The sequence below is a fragment of the Castor canadensis genome, chromosome 16, assembly GCF_047511655.1.
Source record: "Castor canadensis chromosome 16, mCasCan1.hap1v2, whole genome shotgun sequence".
NCBI classification, from domain to species: Eukaryota; Metazoa; Chordata; class Mammalia; order Rodentia; family Castoridae; genus Castor; species Castor canadensis.
The window spans coordinates 68090630-68115753 of NC_133401.1; the positions used below are offsets into that span (position 1 = coordinate 68090630).

Genomic DNA, 25124 nt, shown 5'->3' on the forward strand with positions numbered 1-25124 from the left:
AGCCTTTCACCTGCATACACAGAAAAAGACAATTCAGTGCCTCCTTTGAAGAATGAGAGTTAAATCCTGTCTTATAATATTCCACAAGTACTGTAAATATGTGTTTTTAGATCTGTTTTGTCTATTCAGTTCAAGTTCGATGAGTCTTCTGTTATCAATTCTGCTCTTCTCTGTTGTAGAGATCAAAGGATTAGGAGTGATTTGGGTTTTGCTTGAACCCTAGTCCTGTTCCCTGCTTGTTCCATGATGTTGGCCAGGCCACTCAATCTTTTGGATGCGATCCTTCCTTGTCTAAAAGTAGGGAGGATGCACTGCCCTCGTCACAGTATTGAGATGAGGACCCTAAATCAGTACTATGGAAACTGAATTAAAATTCAATGTATAAAGTGCAGTGTTAGAATTCTATGTTGTCCTCTTTTACTCCTTTTCCCCCTAGCCTATGAGATAGACTATTCCAGTAGATTGGGGTCCTGGACACACCAGGCTTTTGAACTCTGATGCTCATCTGCTTCTTTCTGCTCAGTGTATATGGCCAGCACACCAATCTCACGATCAACTGACATCTGTCACAAAGGCCTGAGAAGAGTGCACATCCATCTTGGGAAAAACATCACAAATAGGTTCCTTATGATGGATCATCATACCACAGATAATCTCCCAGTTCCTCTGTAGCTGTTAAATCCATCCCTCATCATCTCCCTCAGGAAGAGCGCTTCTCTTCTCTCTGGCCCAATCCTCTTTGTATAGTTTCTTTTTAGCTCTTGTGACACTTGCTGAAATTCCTTTAAATATGTCTTTGTTCCTCTCTGATCTGTGCTCCTCTCAATAGAAGAGAACATAGTGAAATGTGTCAATGTTAGCATCTTGCTCTTGATTATACAAGAGATGCTAAATTAATGTAACTTTCATCACCCATGGATGTTAAATTTTGTTAAGTGAAACGTGATTCTCCCTTCAAAATCTGTGAAAATTATTTCTTTAAGAAACCTGAAATTCATAAAAAATACAACTTAACAAACTAAGGAAGTGGGATAGACAGAAAAGTTTCCTCCTCTTCGGAGCTTATATCTGCTGCAGTAAAATTGTACAAAGAAGTATAAGATTTTTTGGTTTTCAGTGTATAAATCCTACCTCCTCATTTATTCTGTACATATATTTATTTTTCAACTGCTAATGTGAATGGAATGGTGCTCTTAAATTTCTATTCTAATGGTTGGTCTTTTGAAATACATTTCCTTTTTTATGAAATTTGTACCCTATAAATTGTTGATTTTTTCTATAAGTTTCTTTTTGTTGCTGTTGGGTCTTTAGAGTATTCTGTTTATATGTTTGTCATCCTCAAACAGAGGTAATTCTACTTGTTTTCGAAATTGGGTACTTTTTGTTTTTTTGCCTTGGGGAACCTGGATATCTACATGTAGAGGGATGAAAATAGACCATATCCACGCCGTAAAAATATCCACTCAAAATAGGTTAAAGCTTTACTCATAACACCTGGAAATGGAAAGGAACTGTAGCTAAAATAGGAGAATGTGTTTTGACATTGGTTTTGGAAAAGATTTTTTTTACAGATGACTTCACATGCACATGAACCAACAAGAGTGCACCCTAATGTAAACTCTGGACTCTGAGTGAAAGTGAGGTCTCCATGCAGGCTCATCAGGTAGCAAATGTACAGTTTGGTGGTGCGTATTGATCATTTAAAAAGCTATCCATGTGTGGGAGCAGGGAATACGTGGGGAATTTCTGTACCATATTGCTGTTAATTAAACTGCTCTAAAATAACAACTACTGCAAATTCAAAGAAGTATGAACAACTAACAAGAAAAATCAAGGACCAATAAGAACTGAGATAAATAAAAGTTGTGATAATTTGTAGAAACTTGCCTTGAAAGAAATCTTAAAAGCAGTTCTGTGGACAGAAGCAAAATAGTGCAGGTGGTCAACTTGTATGCACATAAATAAAGGAAGAGCATTAGAAAAGGAATAAGTTTAGTTTAAATGAACCTTTATTTATGTATTTTGGTGGTACTGGGGTTTGAACTTGGGGCTTGTGCTTGGCAAGTGCTCTACCACTAGGGCCACACCCACAGCCCTTTCTGCTTTAGTTATCTTTCAGCTGGGTCTTGTGTTCTTTGTCCATCTGGGCTGTCCTGCTAGCTATGCTTTGTGTGTAGCTGGGATTACAGATGTGTGCAACCGTGCCCAGCTTATTGGTTGACATGAGATCCTCACTCCTACCCTCACTTCCTCCCTTTTTTCTTTCCTTCCCTCTCTTTGTCAGTCTTTATTTCTTTTTTTATTCTTTCCTTTCTTTCTCCTTCCTTCCTTTCTCTTTGTTGATTGTTTAGATAAGGGCTCACTATGTATCTAGGCTGGTGTTGAATTTCAGATCTCTCTGCCTTAGAGTCCTGAGTGCTGGGATAACAGGGTGTGCCATTACACCCAACTAAAGATTGACATTGATTGAGAAAAAAATCTAAACAGGATTGTAAGAAAGTACTCCACAAAAAGGGATCAATAGAATCCTAGCCTACGCTTAGAATAAATAATTTTTGTCAACTGACCTGTTCTTCCTTTTCTTAATTTTATTGATCTGGAAAACATCATCAATGCTCCCGTGCTGAGTCAGTGATTCCAGTCAGATACTTAGAAACCAGCTCAATGCCCTTGTGAACCACCTGGACAAAACGTGAATCATAAAGACAAAATCTGCGCATGCAGGTTAGCCAATGCATCACAATTGATTTTTGAATGGCTGCCACAGAAAACTGATAGATTCTTACAGATCAACTCAATCTGATTGGGATTGGCTATCACCTATCCTCAAAATTCATTTCTGTGAGTTTGCCTTTGCCTAGGTGTAAAACAAAAATAATTTATTGGGCAAGATTTTGATTGTGATTAAATATAAGAAAAATGTTTTCAAAAAATGTTGAGTGAATTATTGAATGTATTCCCCACACTGGTATCATGCGTAGTGCACATAAGTATTGAGAGAATTAACAAGTCACCAATGTTTGTCAGTTGGTAGCACAAGGTTTTAAACCATTTCTGCTCTATATTTTTATCAACAATATTTATAAGGACACACAGAATTACTTACTCTATTTGCAATCTGAACAAAACCTTAAACTTATAATTGTGTGACATATTTTAGGAATATACTACAAAAGGATTTAAACTTGATGACATAAGAATAATATGAAACTTGATGAAACAAGAATCATGCCAATAGTGACTACCAAAGTAGATAAGAAAAGATGACATTGAACAGTGACAATTAAGCTCAGCTTCAAAAATTCTTTGGAACAAATACAGTATGGATGGATCAACCTTGAAACTAGAAAGCATACATGTCCTAAAGGCACACTGATGAGACCCTCAACATAAGTATTTAGTGCTGAATTTAATCAAGTACAAGATGTGACTTTCTAAGCTCATCACAGAGGACCTTAAACTCTCTAGTTTAGACAGAACTCTGAGCCCAGAGCCTATGTCATCTGATGCAGGCCCCCTTTACAGAATGCCCAAGCAAGAACTTGAATGTAGCTCCATTCTGGGCTGATAGTATCATTACATCAGTGAATTCAGCTGAAGGATACAGTGCTTTATGATGGAAAAATACTCACTGTGGTATTAAATTTTGTTATTTATAAAGATATGCATAGACACAAAGACATAAACACAGAGATTTGAGCACAGATAAATACTGACCTTCATGATGCAGAAAAACAAATATGCAAATGCCAAAATTCCTTTACTTCAACAACTCTGATCATGCTTCCATTTTGTGTCTCCTGACTCTTTTATCTGTGATTTCCTTTGCATACAAGAACCTCAGCATCTTAGGAATCGACTTTTGGATGGGAATGCAAAATGATTTCACATTAACTCCACAGTTTACATTAAAAAACCCCCTTATTTCCTAAGCTTGTGAACTTGGAGTGAAAGACATGCAGGTGATGATATTTGGCAATGAAAGACTCTATCGGTGATAAAATATGATTTGCAAGAATTTAACATTTCTCTGTCCTCAAACTGGGGACTCGCACAATGGAGCCCAGGGCTAACTGCCTAGTGGAATATATCTTGTCTTCTAGATTTTAACTGGGAAGTCAGAGTGGCCCACCCAGTCAGCACTCACCTGAAATTCAAGGAAAGAATATGCTGATTTTACCTCCCTGAATTCTATTGTCTTCAAGGGAGCTATGAGGACCACTGGAGACTGGTGGCATCTAGTGATGACTGAAAAAGACACTTTTCTCTTTGGTTGTGATTTCCTGTCGTAGGAAGGGCTGTTCTTGCAAAGCCATCATAGCACAATTCTCCCCTTTCCAGCAACAGAGGTGGCTGAGGCTTATAACCTTGGAGGTAGCAGCCTCCTCATCATAGAATCTGTTTGCTCACCCTAAACAAATGAGCACAGATAGGAGCTCCTGTATCACCAGCCCCCCCTCACCCTAAGTCTGAGCTTCTGTATTATTAAACCACACCCTGAACTGAAGTCTGAGCATACCAGTTCTGTCCAGTGGGCCATGGTAAGTCCTCCTTGAAGCCTTGAAGGAGGTTTACCATTGTTTACCAAGAATGACCTTGGAGACTGCTGGATCCCAATGTGGCAATTATAATCAACTGATGGGCTCTTCCAATATCTGCATTGCAGTCCTCAGCTCTCTGTACTACCCGTGCTCCAACAAACCAAACTGATGACTTCAGTGTTGTCATAACACCCCCTTTGGCTTCTTCATGCCACTTTGTAGCCCTCCCTACTTTGATCCTAATCCTATGAGCTCGTTAGCAGTCACACCAAATTCTTACTTAAAGGCAACCATGTTCATTGCACCTGAAATGTGTTTCATGATTTTTCATATAACGCTTGTAATTCCCAGCTGTGTTTTCATTCTTCTGAGTAATACCACTTTTCTTAACGTGAAGTTTGATGTTTTCATTTTTCTGTGTTACAATATTTGATGTTTTCATATTCCTTATTTTTATTTCCAAAATACTTAAAACACATTTACTCATTAAAAAGGTTATATATGAGGAAAGAGCACTTTTCTAACTATCATCAGAAATACAAGTCAGTGTTCAAAATTGCACTCACTTAAGGAATTAAGGAATGTTAGGAAGTAGTTCTGCCCTTCTAGGTCTGTGATCTTGAAAAGCTTTTATGATGCGCATGGGCCTCAGTTTCCCAAACAGTAAGAGCACGTTAATGTGACCTGTCTATTACCATTGTTGTAGACTATGACATACCGCACATGAGGGGTCTGCTGTGGGGTAGACATTCATTTGCTGCTAGTTCATGCTACTACAATGCAATCATCTATTGACGCCTTTCCTGACTAGAAAGAATGCAGAAAATATGATTTGTGCCTCAAGGAAGTTGATAGTGTAAGGAGAGACAGACATCATCTAAAATCATTGCAATTAAAGTGCAAAATGCTATTAAATATTCTTTTATTCAGACAACTTCAAACCATAAAGAGGAACATTAAAAATATTTCAGCACTATTACTTTGCTGTGTCTTTTTATGTACAATTAATGGAAAAAGCATGAAATACTACATAAGATGAAGAGGGAAACTTTCTTTTCAAGAAGACTGGAAAAGGCTCTTCAGATAAGCTGTTCTGAGTAAGAAAAAAATGATAGAACCTTACATGGCTCTTGCGATGTGTCAAGCACTCCCCAGGAACTCTACCCATGATAACCCAATTAATCTACACAGTGACTTTGGATGAGAGTTATCATGATATACTGCTCCAAGCAGCTTTGTTGACATATAATTCCCACATCATGTAATGCACATAGGTAAAGATACACCTAATTGTGTATCTATCATTTAAAAACATTTTTATTGCTCCCCAAAGACACATGCTATCTACACACAATCTCTATTCACTCTTACTTACAGGTAAGAAGTAATGCATTTTCTGCCTCTGTAGAATTACCCCTGGATATTTCATGTAATGGGCTCTATTTTCCCTGACCATAAGTTCTTCAAGGTTCATCCATGTCATGGAATGTTTCACCATATTGTTCTGTTTTTATGACTGATAATGTTCCATTTTATGAATATGTTATATTTCTCTCTATTCACTTATTGATGAATATATGGGCTATTTCCACCTTTGGTTATCATGAATAAGGACACAATGAAGCATTTGTTACTGAGGTTTTGTGTGTACATGGTGATTTTTTTAATTTCAAGGAAAAGCCAAAAACTCATTAATGAAAATAAAGATACTTTAAACACCTGGAAAATATAGACATTTAATACAAATGCTATCTCTCCTCTGTATAGATAAGAAAACAAAAAGGAAAGAGAAGTCCAAGCTCTGAGATCTTTTTTTTTAACTCAAGGCATCCTGCTTGCTAAACAGACACTTCACCACTTGAGACATACCACCAGCCCTTGCTGCTCTTAGTTTTTTTTTGAGAAGGGGGTCTCAATTTTCTAGGGGATGTCCTCAGATCTCAATTCTCCCACTTATTCCTCTGATCTAGCACAGACTACAGGTGAAATATTAGGCATATTTCACCATGCCTAACTTGTTGAGATGGGGTCTTGCTAACTTTTTGCCTTAGCCTATCTTGAAGTACAATCCTCCTGATCGTCACCTTCAGAGTAACTGGGATTACTCAGATCCTAACATGAATAAAGGCAAAAAACAAATAATAAATAAACAGTAATCAAATTAACTTCAAAAACTCATAGGAGATTTTCCAGATTTCTTGGCACCATTTGGGGACAGCCAGCAGACAGACAATTGTTCTTCTCGTACTCAGAGTACTCCAAGGTAAAAAGTCTCAGCCAGGCACTGGTGGCTCACACCTATAATCCTAGCCACACAAGAGGCAGAGATAGGCAAGATCATGCATGGTTTGAACTCAGCCCAGGCAAATAGTTCTTGAAAAAGTCCATCACAAAAAAAGGGGTGGTGGAGTGGCTCAATGGGTAGAGCACCTGTCTAACAAGAATGAGGTCCTGAGTTCAAACAACAGTACTGCCAAAAAAAAAGTGAATCTCACTCAAACCAGGCTTGGTCAGGTAAGACACTGCACAAAACAATGGATTAGTGTGAGGATCCAAGATGGTGACTAGAGGGAGGAAGCAGACAGAGTGAGCTCCATAAATCAAAAACTGTGATGTGACACTTGAGCCACAGTTGGCAGAAAAAACCCCACCAAGAATAAGCAAAACTCCATCACCCCAAACCCCCAGACCATACAAAGCTTCTCTGTACCACATTAAGCTGGGAAAACAGGAGGGCTCCTGCACTGCCAGATGCTGGCTCCAAACCTGCTTGGGAGATGCAGACCAACAGGTGAGCAAATAGGTGGCACGTGGTGTTCCCACAGCCATCCCTGGGATAAACCAGCATAGCCCCCTGGACAGACTGACCCTTGCCCCACAAAAAAAACCGAATAATAAGCCAGGAACTGAAAAGAATAATATGCTAGAAAGTTAGATTTGACAGCAAATTTTGTGCTATTATTTGGCTTACAGATATTCTTTGTACCAGCTCTGACCGTGTCCATGCCACTCCTTCAATGTCTATAAAGGGGAACACACCATGTCCCTGGTAGTCACTTATAAATTTGAACTTTTCCTCATCTTTGTAAATTCTTCCTTATACCAAGCTCAATTAAGTCTCGCACAAGCTTCAAAGTCTCCTTCTTTTTTCTTATTTGAAGTAAAAAATAAAATAATTAAATTCAATCTTTCACATCAGTAGATCTTCAAATACTGGACTGAAGGCACATCTAGCTTTCTTTTTGGAAATCAACTTTATTACACTGCAATTTACGTATAGAGTATGCCATGTTTTTAGTGTATGATTCATTGAGATTTTTATTTTAAATTATGGTCAAAATAAAAGATGGAACTGTGATCAAGGACTCCCGCCCTGATAGCAGAGCTGGACTGCAACACAAACTGAAATCTGTGACAGCTGGGATTCTGAACCCAGGAGAAGACTTAAAAAAATAGACATCTATATTAACTGTTGTGCAAATTGCAATTCAGAAACACAAGAAATATGAAAAATCAAAGTAATATGATGCCATCAAACACTCACAATCCAGAATTACTGAATCAAGAGAAGCTGAAATGGCTGAAATGCCAGACAAAGAGTTCAAAGGTATATTTTTAAATATGGTCAATGACCCTAGAGAATATTCTTCAAAGAGATGAATGAAGTAATGAAGTCAATTCAAGACTAATTCAGCAAGAACACTGGAAATCCTAAAGAAAGGTGGAAATGTTGGAAAGTAAAAATTCGGTAAGTCAAATAAAAAACACAGTGGAAATCATTACCAGTAGACTAAAACCTAGAAGAAAAAAAAATACCAGGAATTAAAGGCAAAGTCAAGGGTAGTCTACATTCAGGTAGCTATAAAGAAGAAAAGATAAACAAGCACAAATACAACTTTCAAGAACTTTGTCACACAATAAAGAGACCAAACCTAAGAATCCATGGAATGCAAGAGATACAAACTGAAGTCCTAAGAAATCTATTCAATGAAACAGACAATTCCCCAGTATTTGGAAAGATAAGGACATCTAAGTACAGGAAGCATATAGAAACACAAATAGAGTGTACCAGAAAAGAAATTCTACATATAATATTGTACTTAAGATGTTAAGTCTAAGGATCTTAGAAAGAATATTATAAGATATGAAAGAAAACTACCAACTTACTTACAAAGCAAAACTTCAGGAATAATAGAAAGACGTATTTTAAGCTCTGAGAGTAAATAATTGCCAACCCAGAATACTACATCCAGTTACATTATCCTTTAAAACCAAAGGAGAAGTAAACCCTTCCAAGATAGCAACAAATTAACACAATTTATGAACACTAAGCAAGCCTTGCAGAGATACTTAAAGGAATCCTTGAGAGAAGGAAGAAAGTCACAAACACGAAAGCTGAGGAAAGAAGAAATTTCACAAGAGAAATAAATGAACACATGAGAATTAGGAAAGAAGCAGTCATGCCCAGCTCAAGAAGCCAGCAACCTTGAAAGGTAAATGAGGGCAAAAGAAATAAACAAATAGCAATAGAATAAAAAAGGGGAAAAATAACAAAATTATAGAAACAACAACAAAAAAAAACACCTATCAATAATAACCCTAAATGTAAATGGCCTTAAGTCTTCAACAAAAAACAAAGATTGACTGATTGGATTACAAAACAATATCCAACTATTTGTTGTCTACAAGACACACACATTACTGTCAAATACACACATAGGCTGAAGGTGATGAAAAACAAACAAAAAAACAAAACGTACACCAGGAAAATGGAAGCTGAAAGCAAACAGGAGAATTACAAAAAAATATCAGCTTTAAGCCAAAATTAGAAAACATAGAGTGGCTGTGTAGTAGCAAAGGGAACAATACATCAAGATGGTATAACAATTATAAATTTCTATGCACCAAATATTGGTGCACCCAACTTCATAAGAAAATAGAACTGGGCATAAAGAAACAGATAGGTCCATACACATTAACAGAAGACGACTTTTAATATCCGCTCTTGTCAACTGATAAATCACCCAGACGAAAAAAAGAAAAGAGAAACTTCAAAGATAAACACCTTCATAGAACAATTATACTTAACAGAAATCTACAGAATTTTCTATGCCACTGTTGTGTAATATGCGTTGTTTTCAGTCAGTCAAGGAACTTTCTCCAAAATAGGTCACATTTTAGGCCAAGAGCAAATCTTAACAAATATAAGGAAATTGAGATAATTTCTTGGTCATAAGAGACATCAATATAAATTAGACATCAATATTAAGAGGAAACTATTACTGAAACTTCATGAACACCCGGAAACTGAAAAATATTCTTTTGAATGATTAGTGGTTGATTAAAGAAAGTCAGGTAAAAAAATTTAAAATCTCAGGATTAAGAGAGATCCAAGATGGTGACTTGGACACAGTCACAGACCACGTGAGCTCCATGAACCAGGGACTGAGATGCTGAGATGCTGGAGATAGGCTTGGCTGAGGTAAAGCACAAGGGAGAGCTAAAACATCAGCACTCTGAACCCCTAGCTTGTGAAGGCTTCACCACACCACGATTTACTAAAAGAACAGCCAGCACTGAATGCCAAACCCTGCCCCATAGGCCTGATCCTCTCACCTGCTCCTCAGCCCCACAAGGGCAACTCTACAGGCCTGCCTGATCTTCCCCCAAATTCTCACACCTCAGGCCTGCATGATCTCCACTGGAACCATGCCCCTAAGGCCTGCCAAGCTGGCAATCCACAGATATTCATGATCTCTGGCAGGCTGCACCCCTTAGGCCTGCACCAAATATTGGTGCACCCAATCTCTGCTCTGCTGGGCCATGCTCCTAAGGCCTGCCAAGCTGGCAATCCACAGGCACTGCACGATCTCCACTCTGCCAGCCACCCCCCTCAGGCCTGCACAGGCCCACACGATCTCCACTCTGCCCGAGCCATGCCTAAGGCCTGCACAGGCCTGCACGATCTCCGCTCTGCCGGGCGTGCCCCTAAGGCCTGCCAGGCCAGCGATCCACAGACATTCACAATATCCGCTGGGCAGTGCCCCTCACATCCACACAGGCCTGCATGATCTCTACTGGGCTGTGCCCCAAAGGCCTGCCAGGCCGGCAATCCACAGGCATTCATGATCTCTGCCAGGACTGCACCCTAAGGCCTGCCTAGCTGGTGATTCACAGGCTTTCATGATCTCCACCTGGATTGTGCCCCTAAAGTATGCCAAGCCAGAGATCCTCAGGTATGCATGATCTCCACTCCACCAGACTGCACTCTTCAGGCACACCAGGCCCACACTCCAAAGGCCTGTTAGATTGCTTCAATGGCAGGCCTCTGCCCGTAGGTCCATGGGACCCACCCACCTGCCACTTGCCACAGGAGTGCTCCAAATCTGCCTAGAGACACAGACAGGTCTAGATGCTAAAGGAGTAACAGCAAAAATACTAAGATGGAAATTCCACTGTTCCTGAACTGGTGACTTTTTTTTTCTATTTTTTTCTTTTTGTATAATTTTTAAAAATTTTTAAATTCTTTTGTTTGCCTTCCTTTCAAGGTTTGGCTGTCTGGCTTGCTCTTTGATCATCTACCATCTCTCCCTGCTGTTTTCCTTAGTACTCTCTTTTTTTCTTTTTTCTTTTTTTCCTTCTACTTCTCTTGCTTTCTCTATATTCTCCTTCTTCCTTGATTTTGTTAGTTTCACTACTGTAACTCAGCTAACACTAAATTACACAAAGTCCAGGGAAAGAAACAGTACCTAGTGGAAATATGGGAAGACAAAAAAGGGATGGAAACCATTCTCCCCCTCAAAGTAAAATAGTACAGGATTCAGAGGCAAATGAAGAAAACAGATACCCAAACCCAGACTCAAACAAAACAAAGATAAACTATGCCAAAGAACCCAAGGAAGGCCACAAGAACACTCTGAAAGGAGAAATCCTGCAAGTAATCACTGAGAATTTCATGGAGATATTACTAGACATGTAGAAGAGGCACTCAAGAAAATCCAAGAGGACAAAAATAAAGAATATGAGAAAACACAAAAACAAATAAATGAAATCATAGGAGTCCTAAATAAAAACTAAAATGGAACAGAAAATACCATAAATAAGTAGATAAATGAATTAAGGATGAAAATTGACAACATTAAAGAGGAAGTGATACATGACAAGGAAAACCTCAGAAAAAAGAATGAAACAGAAATACAAAACAAAATGGAAGTCCATTCCAGCAGAATAGAACAAACAGAATACAGAATCTCAGAACAAGAAGATGAAATGGTAATTAAAGGAAAAACCAAAGAACTATTAGTCAAACAACTCAAGACCTGTGAAAGGAATATGCAAGAACTCACTGACTCCATTAAAAGACCAAACCTGAGAATAATGGACATTGAAGAAGGAGAAGAGGTGCAAACAAAAGGCATGTGTAATATATTCAACAAGATCATAACAGAAAATTTCCCAAGTCTAGAGAAAACTATGCCCATCCAGGTACAGGAAGCCTCCAAAACACGAAGCACACTTGACCAAAATAGAACTACCCCACGACATGTTATCATTAAAACAACAAGCACAGAGACTAGAGAAAGAATAGTGAAGGCTGTAAGAGAGAAAAAATAAATAACATGCAAAGGTAAACCCATCAAAATCACAGCAGATTTCTCCATGGAAACCTTCAAAGCAAGAAGAGCATGGAGTGAGGTCTTCTGGGCATGGAACAAAAATAACTTCAACCCTAGGATACTCTACCCAGCAAAACTATCATTCAAAATAGGTGGAGGAATAAAAGTCTTCCATGATAAGCAGAAACTAAAACAATATATAACCACCAAGCCACCACTACAAAAGATTCTCCAAGGAATTCTGCACACAGAAAGTGAAAGCAAAAAAAAAAAAAAAAAAACCATGAAAGGACAGGCAATACCAAACCACAGGAGAAGAAAAGGCAAGAAATTAGAGAGTAACACTGATTCAGCTGCACATAATCAAACCCTTAAACATCAAAGACAACTAAATGACAGGAATCACCACATACCTATAAATACTAACAATAAACATTAATGGACTTAATTCCCCCATCAAAAGACACTGTTTGGCAAACTAGATTAAAAAGGAAGCTCCAACAATCTGCTGCCTACAGGAGACACATCTCATCAACAGAAACAAGCACTGGCTTAGGGTGAAAGCCAATGGACACCATAAACAGGCAGGGGTAGCAATACTTATCTTAGATAAAGGAGACTTCAAACTTAGACTGATCAAATGAAATAAAGAAGGAAACTCTATGCTAATAAAAGGGGAAATACACCAAAAGGAAATAACAATTATCAATTATATGCATCCAACGTCAATGCACCCAATTTCATCAAAAATTCTCTGAAAGATCTAAAAACATATATAAACTCCAACACAGTGATAGTGGGATAACTTAATACCCCTCCCCATCACCAATAGATAGGTCATTCAAACAAAAAATCAACAAAGAAACCCAAGAACTAAATCGCACCATAGACCAAATGGGCCTAGCTGTTGTCTACAGAATATTTCACCCAACTGCTGATTCTTCTCAGCAGCTAATGGAACCTTCTCCAAAACTGATCACATCTTAGGGAACAAAGCAATCCTCAGCAAATATAAGAAAATAGAAATAATTCCATGCAGTCTATCTGACCACAATGCATTAAAACTAGAAATCAACAACAAAAACACCAGTCAAAAACCTGCAAACAATTGGAGGTTAAACAACACATTCCTCAATGATCAATGGGTCACTGATGAAATAAAAGAGGAAATTAAAAGATTCCTGGAAGTTAATGAAAATGAAAACATGACCTACCAGAACCTATGGGACACAGCAAAGGCAGTTCTAAGAGGATAGTTTATAGTCATGAGTACATACATTAAAAGGTCAGAAAGATCTCAAATCAATGATCTAATACTACAACTGAAACTCCTAGAAAAACAAGAACAAGCAAAACCCAAAACAAGCAGAAAGAGAGAAATAATTTTAAAAAGGGCTGAAATCAATGGAATAGAAACAAACAAAAAGCTGGTTCTTTGAAAAAAATAAATAAGATTGACAGACCCCTGGCAAACCTGACTAAAATGAGGAAAGAAAAAACTCAAATCAGTAAAGTCAGAAATGCAAAAGGGGAGATAACCACCACCACCACGGAAATCCAGAAAACCATCAGAGACTACTTTGAGAGCCTATACTCTAAGAAATTTGAAGATTGTGAAGAAATGGACAAAATTCTAGATACTTATGACCATTAAATCTGAACCAAGAGGACATTAATACCTGAATAGATCTACAACACAAAATGAAATTGAAGCAGCAATAAAGTCTCCAAAAAAACCAAAAGTCCAGGACCCGATGGATTCTCTGCTGAATTCTACCAGATGTTTAAAGAAGAACTAATACCAATCCTCCTTAAACTGTTCCATGAAGAAGAAAGGGAAGGAACTCTGCCTAACTTGTTTTATGAAGCTAACATTACTTTCATCCCCAAAACAGACAAAGGCACCTCCAAAAAGGAGAGCTATAGGTCAATTTCCTTGATAAATATTGATGCAAAAATCCTCAATAAAATAATGGCAAACTGAATCCAGCAACACATCAGAAAGATCATCCACCACGATCAAGTCGGATTCATCCCAGGGATGCATGGGTGGTTCAACATATGCAAATCTATAAATGTAATACAGAACATTAATAAAGCAAAGACAAAACCACTTGATCATCTCAATAGATGCAGAAAACGCCTTCAGCAAGATCCAACACCACTTCATGATAAAAGCTCTAAGAAAACCAGGAATAGAAGGAAAGTACCTCAACATTGTAAGGGCTATATATGACAAACCTATGGGCAACATCATACCTAATGGTGAAAAACTGAATCCATTTCCTCTAAAATCAGGAACGAGACTTGGGTGCCCACTATCCCTACTCCTATTCAACATAGTACTGGAATTTCTAGCCAGAACAATTAGGCAAGAAGAAGAAATAAAAGGATTACAAATAGGTAAAGAAACTGTCAAAATATCCCTATTTGCAGACAATATGATCCTATACCTTAAAGACCCCAAAAACTCTCAGACACCATAAACAGCTACAGTAAGGTGGCAGGATACATAATCAACCTACAAAAATCACTAGCTTTTCTATACACCAACAATGAACAAACTGAGAAGGAATACATGGAAACAATTCCATTTACAATAGCCTCAAAAAAAATCAAATACCTAGGAGTAAACTTAACAAAAGAAGTGAATGACCTCTACAAGGAGAATTACAAAACCCTGAAGAAAGAGACTGAGGAAGACTACAGAAGATTGAAAGATGTCCCATGCTCATGGATTGGAGGAATCAACATAATAAAAATGGCTGTACTACCAAAAGCAATCTACATGTTTAATGCAATTCCCATCAAAATCCCAATGACTTTCATCACAGACATTGAAAAATCTACCATAAAGTTCATTTGGAAACACAAGAGACTGCAAATAGCCAAGGCAATACTCAGCAAAAAGAGCAATGCGGGTGGTATCACAATACCTGACTTCAAACCATATTACAAAGCAATAGCAATAAAAACAGCATGGTACTGGCACAAAAACAGACATGAAGACCAATGGAATAGAATAGAGGACCCAGATATGAATCCACACAAGTATACCTACCTTCTTTTTGACAAAAGGGCCAAAAATATACAATGGAAAAAAGACAGGCTCTTCAACAAATGCTGCTGGGAAAAGTGGTTATCCGTCTGCAACAAACCGAAACTAGATCCATGTCTATCACCCTGTACTAGTATCAACTCAAAATGGATCAAGGACCTTAATATCAGACCCCAACTCTGATGTTAGTATGGGAAGGAGCAGGAAACACTCTGGAACTAATAGGTATAGGCAAGGACTTCCTCAATAGAACCCCAGAAGCCCAGCTACTAAGAGAAAGGATGGACAAATGGGACTTCATAAAACTAAAAAGCTTCTGCGCAACAAAAAAATGGTCTCTAAACTGAAGAGACCACCCACAGAATGGGAGAAAATATTTCCAAGCTATACATCAGACAAAGGACTGATAACCAGAATATACAGGGAACTCAAAAAACTGGACTCTCCCAAAACCAACGACCCAATAAAGAAATGTGCAACTGAACTAAACAGAACTTTCTCAAAAGAAGAAATTCAAATGGCCAAAAAACACATGAAAATATGCTCACTATCTCTAGCCATAAAGGAAGTGAAAATCCAAACCATATTAAGATTCCACCTCACACCTGTTAGAATAGCCATCATCAAAACACCACCAACAACAGGTGTTGGCGAGGTTGTGGGGAAAAAGGAACTCTCATACACTGTTGGTGGCAATGCAAGCTAGCAAAACCACTCTGGAAAAAAATTTGGAGGCTTCTTAAAAATCTAAACATAGATCTGTCATATGACCCAGCTGTCCCACTCCTAGGGATATACCCGAAGGAATGCAACACAGGTTATTCCACAGGCACCTGCACACCCATGCTTATTGCAGCACTATTCATAATAGCCAAGTTATGGAAACAACCAAGATGCCCCACTACTGAGAAATGGATCAAGAAAATGTGGTATTTATACACAATGGAATTTTACCCAGCCATGAAGAAAAATGAAATCTTATCATTTGCAAGTAAATGGATGGAACTGGAGAACATAATTCTAAGTGAGGTTAGCCAGGCTCAGAAGAGCAAAAATCGTATGTTCTCCCTCATATGTGGATTTTAGATCAAGGGCAAATACAGCAATGTTGTAGGAATTGGGTTACATGACAAGAGGAGAACATATACAGGAGGTACAAGGTTAGATAGAAAACCCAAAACATAAAAGCATTTGATGTCCCCACTCCAGAGGAATTAATACGGAAACCTTAAGATGACAGAGGTTAACATGAGAAGGGGATTAGGAATCAGTGTAAAGATTAGTTAGAGATGAATCAACCTGGGTTGAACACATTTGTACATGAAAGCAATGCTAGGAATCTCTCTGTATAGGTGTTCTTATCTCAACTAGCAAAAATGCTGTCTTTCTTATTATTGCTTATTTCTACTCTTCAACGGAACTGGAGAAAAGTGCAGAAAAGGTCTGCCTGAAAGGGAGGGGGAGAGAGGGAGAGGGAGGAGGTCGGGGGCAGGAGGGAGAAAAGACCCAAACAATGTATGCACATGTGAATAAATGAATAAAAAAATAACCAATGGATCAAGGAAGAAATAAAAAAAATCTCAGGATTAGGGTTTTTTTTTTTTGCAGTATGGGGTTTGAACTAAGGGCCTCATGCTTGCTAGACAGGTAAGCTACCACTTGAGCCACTCCACCAGCCCCAAATCTCAGGTTTAAATGAAAACAGAGTATCAGAACCTGTAGAATACAACGAGGGCAGTTTTAAGAGAGAAGTTTAGAACTATGAGTGGCAACATTAAAAATCAGAGAGATCTCAAATAGATGACCTAATAATATACTTCAATGTCTTAAAAAAAAACAAGAACCATTAAGCTTCCAAATAAAAATTAGGGCAGAAATCAATGACATGGAGGCTAAAAGAACTATGCAAAAATCAACGAATCAAAGAGGTAGAATAAGCAATGTTGACAAACCTTTCACCAAACTAACCATGAGAGAAGACACTAATAAATTTAGAGATGAAAAAGAGTACATTACAACAATTAGCAATGAAATTCAGAGGATCATTAGGGAATATTTTGAAAGACTATATTCCAGTAAATTGAAAAGTTAGAAGAAATGGATAAATTTTTATTTACATGTAACCTACCAAAATTGAATCAAGAGGATATAAATAACTTAAACAGATTTATAATGATCAATAATATTGGAGCAATGATAGTCTCCAAAGAAAAACTCAGGACCCAATTTATTGCTGAATTATATCAAACCTTTAAAGAAAACCTAACACCAGTGTTCCTCAACTATTCTATAAAACAGAAACTCATTCTACAAAGTCTTAATTATCCTAATACCAAAGAATAAAACCAAAAAGAAAATTATAGACCAATTTCCTTGCTGAACATAGATGCAAAAATTCTAAATACAATACTAGCAAACCAAATTCCACAACACATTAAAAAATCATACACCACGGTCAAGTTGGTTTTATTTCATTAGTGCAAGGATGATTTAACATATGCAAATCAATAAATGTAATATATCACATAAATAAAATAAAGGAAAAAAATCATACAATCATTTCAATAGATTCAGAAAACGTTTTTGACAAAATCCAATGTCCCTTCATTATAAAAGTCCCAAAGAAACTAGGAATAGAAGGGACCTAAACATAATAAAGGCAATATATGGCAAACCTGTTGCCAACATTTTCTGAATGGACAAAACCAGAAATCACCTTCTCTAAAATCAGGAATAAGACAAGAATGTCCACTCTCATTCAATATTGTGCTTGAATCCTTAGCAAATTTAATACTCTAGTTTCAGCAATGACCACATGGAGTGTCCATGAGGAAACATCACGGATAATTTAAATTATATTTTAGATCAATGGACCTACAGAACATGCACAGCACATTTTGCCCAACATTGACAACTATACACATTTTCTTTCTGTTTTCTAGTAAGGCAAGAACATACTTTATTAACGGGTTTCATTATTACATTGTCACACATGTATATACTTTGACCATATTTACATCCTCATTTCCCACATTCACTGTTCCCTCTGTCCCTCTTATTAGTTCACTTTGTGATTTCTGATAGTTCCACTTTTACTTTCATGTCCTTTTAAATTTTTTTCCCTAAATTCCACATAAAAGAGATAAATTAGGAGAATGGTCTTCCAGAGTCTGACTCATTTCATTTAATATGATGGTCTCCAGTTTTGTCTTCCTGAAAACATAATTTTATTCTTCTTTGTGGCTGAATAATAATCCGGTAGGTGTATTTACCAATTTTTATTTATTTGTTAATCACTGATGGGCACCTAGGCTATTTCCATGACGTGGCTATTGTGAACAGTGCTGCTACAAGCACCTGTCTCTGTTGTGTGCTGCCTGTGATTCTTTTGGGATATGCCTAGGAGCATTAATACTGCATCATATGGCAGTTCTATTTTTAGGTTTTTATGTACTTCCATACTGATAAGTCATGTTCAACTCTGGTACAAAGGTTAAATAATAAATTTAATAAAATAATTATATTCATAGTACTGTGTTACTGGATAGACATATTAAAGAGAAGAGATATAAGCTGCAATACCACAACCCAATTGTGATGGTGGGGTGGACAAGTAAAAGTATGACTTTTAGTTGTAAGCAATTGAATTTCACATTTTCTTTATACATTAATTTGTTGGTGGAAACTTAGGTTAGTTTCATATCTCACCTGTAAACATGGGAGTGTCAATATCTCTTCATTGTACCGATTTCCTTTCCTTTGAATGCATACAAAAATAGAGAAAGTGTTACAATTAACTAAGGAAACGAAGCTCATTTTGCAGACATGAGGTGCCTAACAGAAACAAGGAAGGTAAAGGGAATTGGTCATTCATTTAAAAGTTATTTCCCTTGTAAGTAAGGCAGGAAACAGATTCCAGTATAGAAAACTAATTGATTGATTAGCATGAGGTTACTACAGGTACCATTTCTAAGGATTAAAACAGAGAACTTGCTATCATGCTCATTAAAACTGGCATATTGGGAAATTTGGTTGTAATGTATCTGTCCTGCTATCTTAGAAGGCTTATAACAACTCACCTTCAGTTTGGTGACAGCAAATTTCAGCATGAATGAGTCCATTTAGATTTTTAGTTTGACCTTTTGGGGCCCAGTGTTCGAACTTAGTCTGAAACAATAACTTCCTGTAACTTTTATTAAACCTTAGGGATTTTGAGCATTTAAATATCTATTGGCTATTTGTGTATCTTCTTTTGAGAGAAAGTTAATCATATTTTGCACATTTTAATAGGCTTATTTCTTTTATTTTTAAATAAAAAATTAATTTAATTCCTTGTATGTATTATACTAATCCTTAATCAGAAGTGTGGTTTGATGGTATTGGGGTCTGAACTCAGTCTCACTTTTGCTAGGCAGGAGTTCTATCACTTGGGCACACCACCAGCTCAGAAGTACAGTTTGTAAGCATTTTGTCCTGTCCATGGGTTGCTCTTCACTATGTTGTTTTTTTCTTTGGCTGTGCAAAAGCTTTCTGGTTTGATTTTATTACATAGGTCTATTTTTGTTTTCTGTGCTTTGGGATTCATATTCAGAAACTTACTAGTTAAAAAACACTTGACAACTGCCATGGAGTTTTCCCTTTCACTTTCTTCCAGTACTTTTACATTTTCAAGTATAGTGTCCTTTAAAATATATTTCCAGGTTAAGTTTGCTATTCATTTTGAGTTCATATTGGGTATGCAGTTAGATAAGAACCTAATGTAACTCTTATTCATGTGGATATCCAGTTTTCCTAAAACCATTTACAGAAGGGGACATCCTTTCCTACTGCATATTCCTGGTACTTTTGTAAAAACTGGCAAAGTCAGGCATGGTGTAAACTCCTGAAATCCAAGAACTCAGGAGACTGTGACCACAGGAGCAAGAGTTCAAGGCAAGCCCGGACTACAAAGGGATTTCCAGGTCAGCCTGGGCTACATCCGGATCCCGTCTCAAAAAAAAATCAATAGACCAAAAATTTGTAGATTTATTTCTGAGTTCTCTATGCCATTCCATTGGTTGATGTGTCTCTTTTTAGGCCAGCACCATGCTGTTTGTATTACTATAATTTTAGTATAATTTTATGTCAGGTATTATTCAGCTTTGTTCTTTTAATTCAAGTCTACTTTGAATATTTGAGGCCTTTCCTGGTTCCATATAAATTTTAAGATGGATTTTTCTACTTCTGGAGAAAATGCCAGTGAACTTGTGCTGGAGATTGTATCAATCTATGAATTTCTTTGGATAGTGGACATTTCAATAATAATAGTTTTTTCAATCAATGAGCAAAGAATATCTTTTTTACTTATCTGTATCTTCTTTAAATTCTTTTCTCCGTGGTTTGTAGTTTTTATTATACAGGTCTTTCACCTCTTAGAGTAAATGACTCCTCAGACTTTATTGTAGTTATCTTTATTAGGATTGTTTTCTAATTTTTTCATACAGTTTTATAGAATAATTGGATGTACGCAAATGTGATTTTTCAAGTGAATTTGATGTCCTGCAATTTCCTGAATTTACTGCTTAGTTCCACCAGTTTTTTGGTAGAGTCAGAAGGGGCCTTTTATAAAATCTTATTGTTTGCTAACAAGAAACAATTAAAAAATTTCATTTCTCTTTCAGATTCCTTTTATTTCTTTTCCTTGGCTATTTGGATAAGACTGTCAGTATTATATTGTATGGAAGTGGCTGGAGTGGACATTTTTAGGCCATTAAACATTTTTATACTTTGTGATCTTATCCTTTGACTACTAATTATGAGTGATGCCAGTATAAGCAATGAGATTTTAAAAAATAAATCATGAAGTTTAGGAAAGTTTTAATGCCTAGAGCAAAAGTGTCATTCCTGACATTCGGGAAATATATTGTTATTAAATCATCTCTAAGGTGTTCTACTTCAGGGACTATCCTACACAACCTCTTTTCTCCTAAGTCTCCCTTTATTTTTTTCCAATAATTAAGTCCCACTTTCTAATTCTTTCATGAATCATTATTTTTAACTCAGAATCTCATTTAGAAGGTTTTTCCTATTTAAGGATAAGTTACAATGGGCATCAAATGGCAGCCATTTGGGCTCTGAAAGACAAAGGAGACAGGTGTCAAGATGGGAAGTCAGCTTTGACTTTCTCCTATAGCAACTTAAGGAAACTGGGATTTCGCACTGGCTCTGGAATGGCTAGGGGACCCATGACCTCAGTGGTCCCATCTCAGTGACTGACCAATTAGCCACTGCCATGCATGGTAAGGCACAAGGAGACCCAAGGGGTGTGGGTTCCAACAGAGATGGCATCTGGCCTCTCACAAGACCTGAATTATGAAAGCATGGCTGTGTGTGTCCAACTCTCCCAGTGGCCTCTGAAAATTGCTTAACTACACTGTATGATTCCACAAGCATAACTGAGCATGTACATTTATTAGATGACAAATGAGAGAGTAAAACATTAATTTAAAAATTTAATTAAATTCTGTCCTGTTTGTTCAAATAATCTTCTTTAAAGCATAAAAGAAAAATCATTGGTCTCATGCAGGTTGTTGGTTGCTATCTTCAGTTAAAGAAATATAAAAATATGGATTATTAAGTAGTACTTCAGTAGTATTTTGGGATATGATGGCAATATTTAAATCCTAACATCTGATTTGATGTCTCAATGACTTGAAGCATATAGAAAATTATCTAATCTTCAGTATCTTGATCAGTAAAATTAATGGGGGCAGAGGAACCAAGTATGACAATGGGATATATTTTTCAGCACGTTGATCTGTAGAATGGATTAAAAAAATAGAAATCAGAAATACCATACACATTAGTTTTGCCCAAAGAAAAAGATATGCCCATTGATGAAAGAATAAGGAAAGCAGAAGAGTGTTTGAAACAAGGCCAAAATAGACCAAAGAAAAACTGTGAAGTATATAAAGCTCACTTTTGATTTTTTTCCAGCTACCTTCCCTTCCAAATGCTCTTCCTATATAAAGAAGTGACTTTTGGGAAAAAAAATTGGCAGATTATGGTAGTAAGGATTGGATTAAGGATTACAGGAAGTATTTCAGCTTCATTCTGTATTTGCTATGTGAACTTAGATAAGTTAATGTTAAAACTTCTTTCATTCATGAATGAGTAGGGAATATAACAAACTACCTCAGATTTAAGTCATGAAGATTATTTGTTTGCATAAATTTTTTTCAAAGATGATATAGTTTTTGTTATTGTAATCAAAGATGATTCACTCAACATGAAACTTACTGAGACTTTAAAAATTTATTTATAAGGATACCTGCAATTTTACACGTAACCATCATTTAAATACATGGAAAGAAATGACAATGGGCCGGCATGGTGGCACATGCCTATAATCCAAATTTTGTGGAAAATGGAGGTAGGAGGGATGTGATATGAGGCCAGCCCTGGGCAAAAGCAAGACCCAACCTGGAAAATAAACTAAAGCAAAAAGGACTAGAGGCATGGCTCAAGTGGTTAGGCACTTGTCTAGCAAGCAAAAGGCCCTCAGTTTAAACCTTCCAAGAAAGAAATGACAGTAGTAAATTGCAAAGATTCTGTCTACAAATTTTGGCTAAGTGCCACTTGAATTTTCCATGTCTTCCTACTGCAGGAACCTCTCTCTCTCTCTCTCTCTCTCTCTCTCTCTCTCTCTCTCTCTGTTGTGGTACTCTCTTTTACGCTTTCTCTTTTTTCATATATCACTTCCTCATGGATCATGTTTTAATGCTTATGTTTTCTATTCTTTCTAGGATGCAAATTTCTTCTCTGTGACACCAGGCAGCATGTCAGAGATTCTTGGTGCAACTGATGAGATGTTGATGCCCTTTTTACCTAGTGCTACCCTAATAATTTTGCTTTTTTGAAAAAAAGGTAGGTAAAAGACAGAATACGTAAAACTCTACTTGCTCCATGAAGTATCTCAGACCATGATCTCATAATTTGATCCAAGTTAACAGGAACCTTTAGATAGCTGAAAGGGTAACAATGACAAAAGAACTGGAAAGAAGCCCTGAAATGTAAGGGATTGTGGTTACACAATTAAGTAGAAAACCAGGAGAGAATTCATGTTCTCTGCATTTAGGCAAAGTGCCATCTATATCAGACAATATTTTGAACCTTTGGCTTTGTATATGGTTTGAAGCATTTAATTAATATTTTCCTCACTCTCAGAAATGCTCCAGAGCTGTCACTACTCATGTGAACAGAATACACCCTCTTGCCAAACACATGGTTGTAGAAAGTTGTGATTTAAATGATCTCTCATTCTCTCCTACAGAGTGATCATAGATACTCAACTAGAAACATCTCAAGCAATCCCCACTTCCAACTGCCTTAAAAGGAAGGCACTAAACTTCCGAGGTTTAATGAGGGCTATTTTCTTGGGACCAAAATTACTCAATGAGCAGGAAGGGTTTTAGGACATGAGAGATATGACGAAAACTTCTAGTGGCCCTCTTTCCTCACTTATCCTGAATCTCTGACTTTCCCTAGTACCCTCCTCAGAGCCCCCTTCACATCCTTGTTCCTCAGGGTATAAATCAGACGATTGAGCATGGGGGTGATTATAGTATAAAAAAGGGCAACAAACTTTCCCTCCCTCTCAGAATAACTGCCCATGGGCTGTAGGTATGTGTATGTGGCAGATCCATAAAACAGAGAAACCACCAAGAGGTGAGAGCCACAAGTTTCAAAAGCTTTTCTGCACCCAGCCATTGACCTGGTCTTCAATGCTGCCCTTGCGATGTGGGCATAGGAGCCCAGAATTAGAGCTGCAGTTGTGGCAACCGTTATGACTGGTGCCACAAACATCTTGGCCTCTGTTCCTCTTGTGTCCTCACAAGCCAACTTTGGGAGCACAGGCATCTCACAGAAGAAGTGATTCAGGAGATGGCCACACAGAGGTATGGCCATTGTGAGGACTGTTTGAATCAGAGAGTTCACAAGTCCTCCCAACCAGGAAGTAGTAGCCAGTGCCTGGCAGAGAAGGGGGTGCATAATGGTCGTGTACTGAAGTGGATGGCACACAGCAGCATAGCGATCAAAGGCCATCATCACCAAGAGCACACACTCAGTTCCACCCAGGGAGAGGGACATGATAAGTTGGGCCACACACCATCCATAGCTGATGGTCCTGTCAAGTCCAGAAAGGTTGACCAGAAACTGGGGCACAGTGCTGGTGGTATAGCAGAGATCCAGAAAGGAGAGGTGGCAGAGGAAGAAGTACATGGTTGTGTGCAGTTGCAGGTCTAGTTGGGAGAGAATGTTGCCAAAAAGACTTAGGGAGTAGAAAACTGAAATGATTACAAAGAAGACAAGTTCTAGTTGAGGCCAATCTGAGAAGCCCACCAAAATGAAACCCTTGTCCAAAGTAATGTTGAAGTTCCCCATAGCCTTTTATCTTCACACACAGAAGACAAGCGAATGTGTCCTATGAAGAATGTGAATTAAAATGGTACATCATATAATTTCCTGAATATATGATGTAATTCCCTAAATACTCCATAATCAAAGCATTTAGTTTCAATTTTTTGTTCTGTTTAGTTCTGTTGAAACTTCTGTTCTTAATTCTGCCTTTCTCTAGCATTGAGGTCCCTGGATTAGGAGTGATGTGGTCTTCACTTGAACCCTAGTCCTGCGCCTATTTGTTCCGTAATGTTAGCCAGGACACTCAATCCTTTGGATGTGATGCTTCCTAGTCTGAAAGTAGAGATGAGATACTGCCTTCTTCATAGTGTTGAGATTAAGACACCAAAGCAGCAAGGTGGAAAATGCTTTTAAATTTAATTTGTGAATTACAAAATTAGTATTCTATGTTGTTCTCTTTTATTCCTTTTCCTAGTTTATGAGAGAGATCTTTTCAGTAAAGTAGGGTCC

At 37.5% G+C, this 25124-nt stretch overlaps 1 protein-coding gene across 1 annotated transcript; it reads right to left on the reverse strand.

Moving 5' to 3' along the window:
- Window positions 1–23557: 23557 nt before the first annotated feature.
- LOC141418201 (olfactory receptor 2Y1B-like) lies at window positions 23558–24638 on the reverse strand. The gene has a single exon (XM_074058640.1). The coding sequence runs from the start codon at window positions 24636–24638 to the stop codon at window positions 23715–23717; it is 924 nt and encodes a 307-aa protein (XP_073914741.1). The 3' UTR covers window positions 23558–23714.
- Window positions 24639–25124: the final 486 nt, after the last annotated feature.

Bases quoted from the DNA above. Each gene is read 5' to 3' on its own strand.
- LOC141418201 (XM_074058640.1), bottom strand. From the start codon at position 24,638: ATGGGGAACTTCAACATTACTTTGGACAAGGGTTTCATTTTGGTGGGC.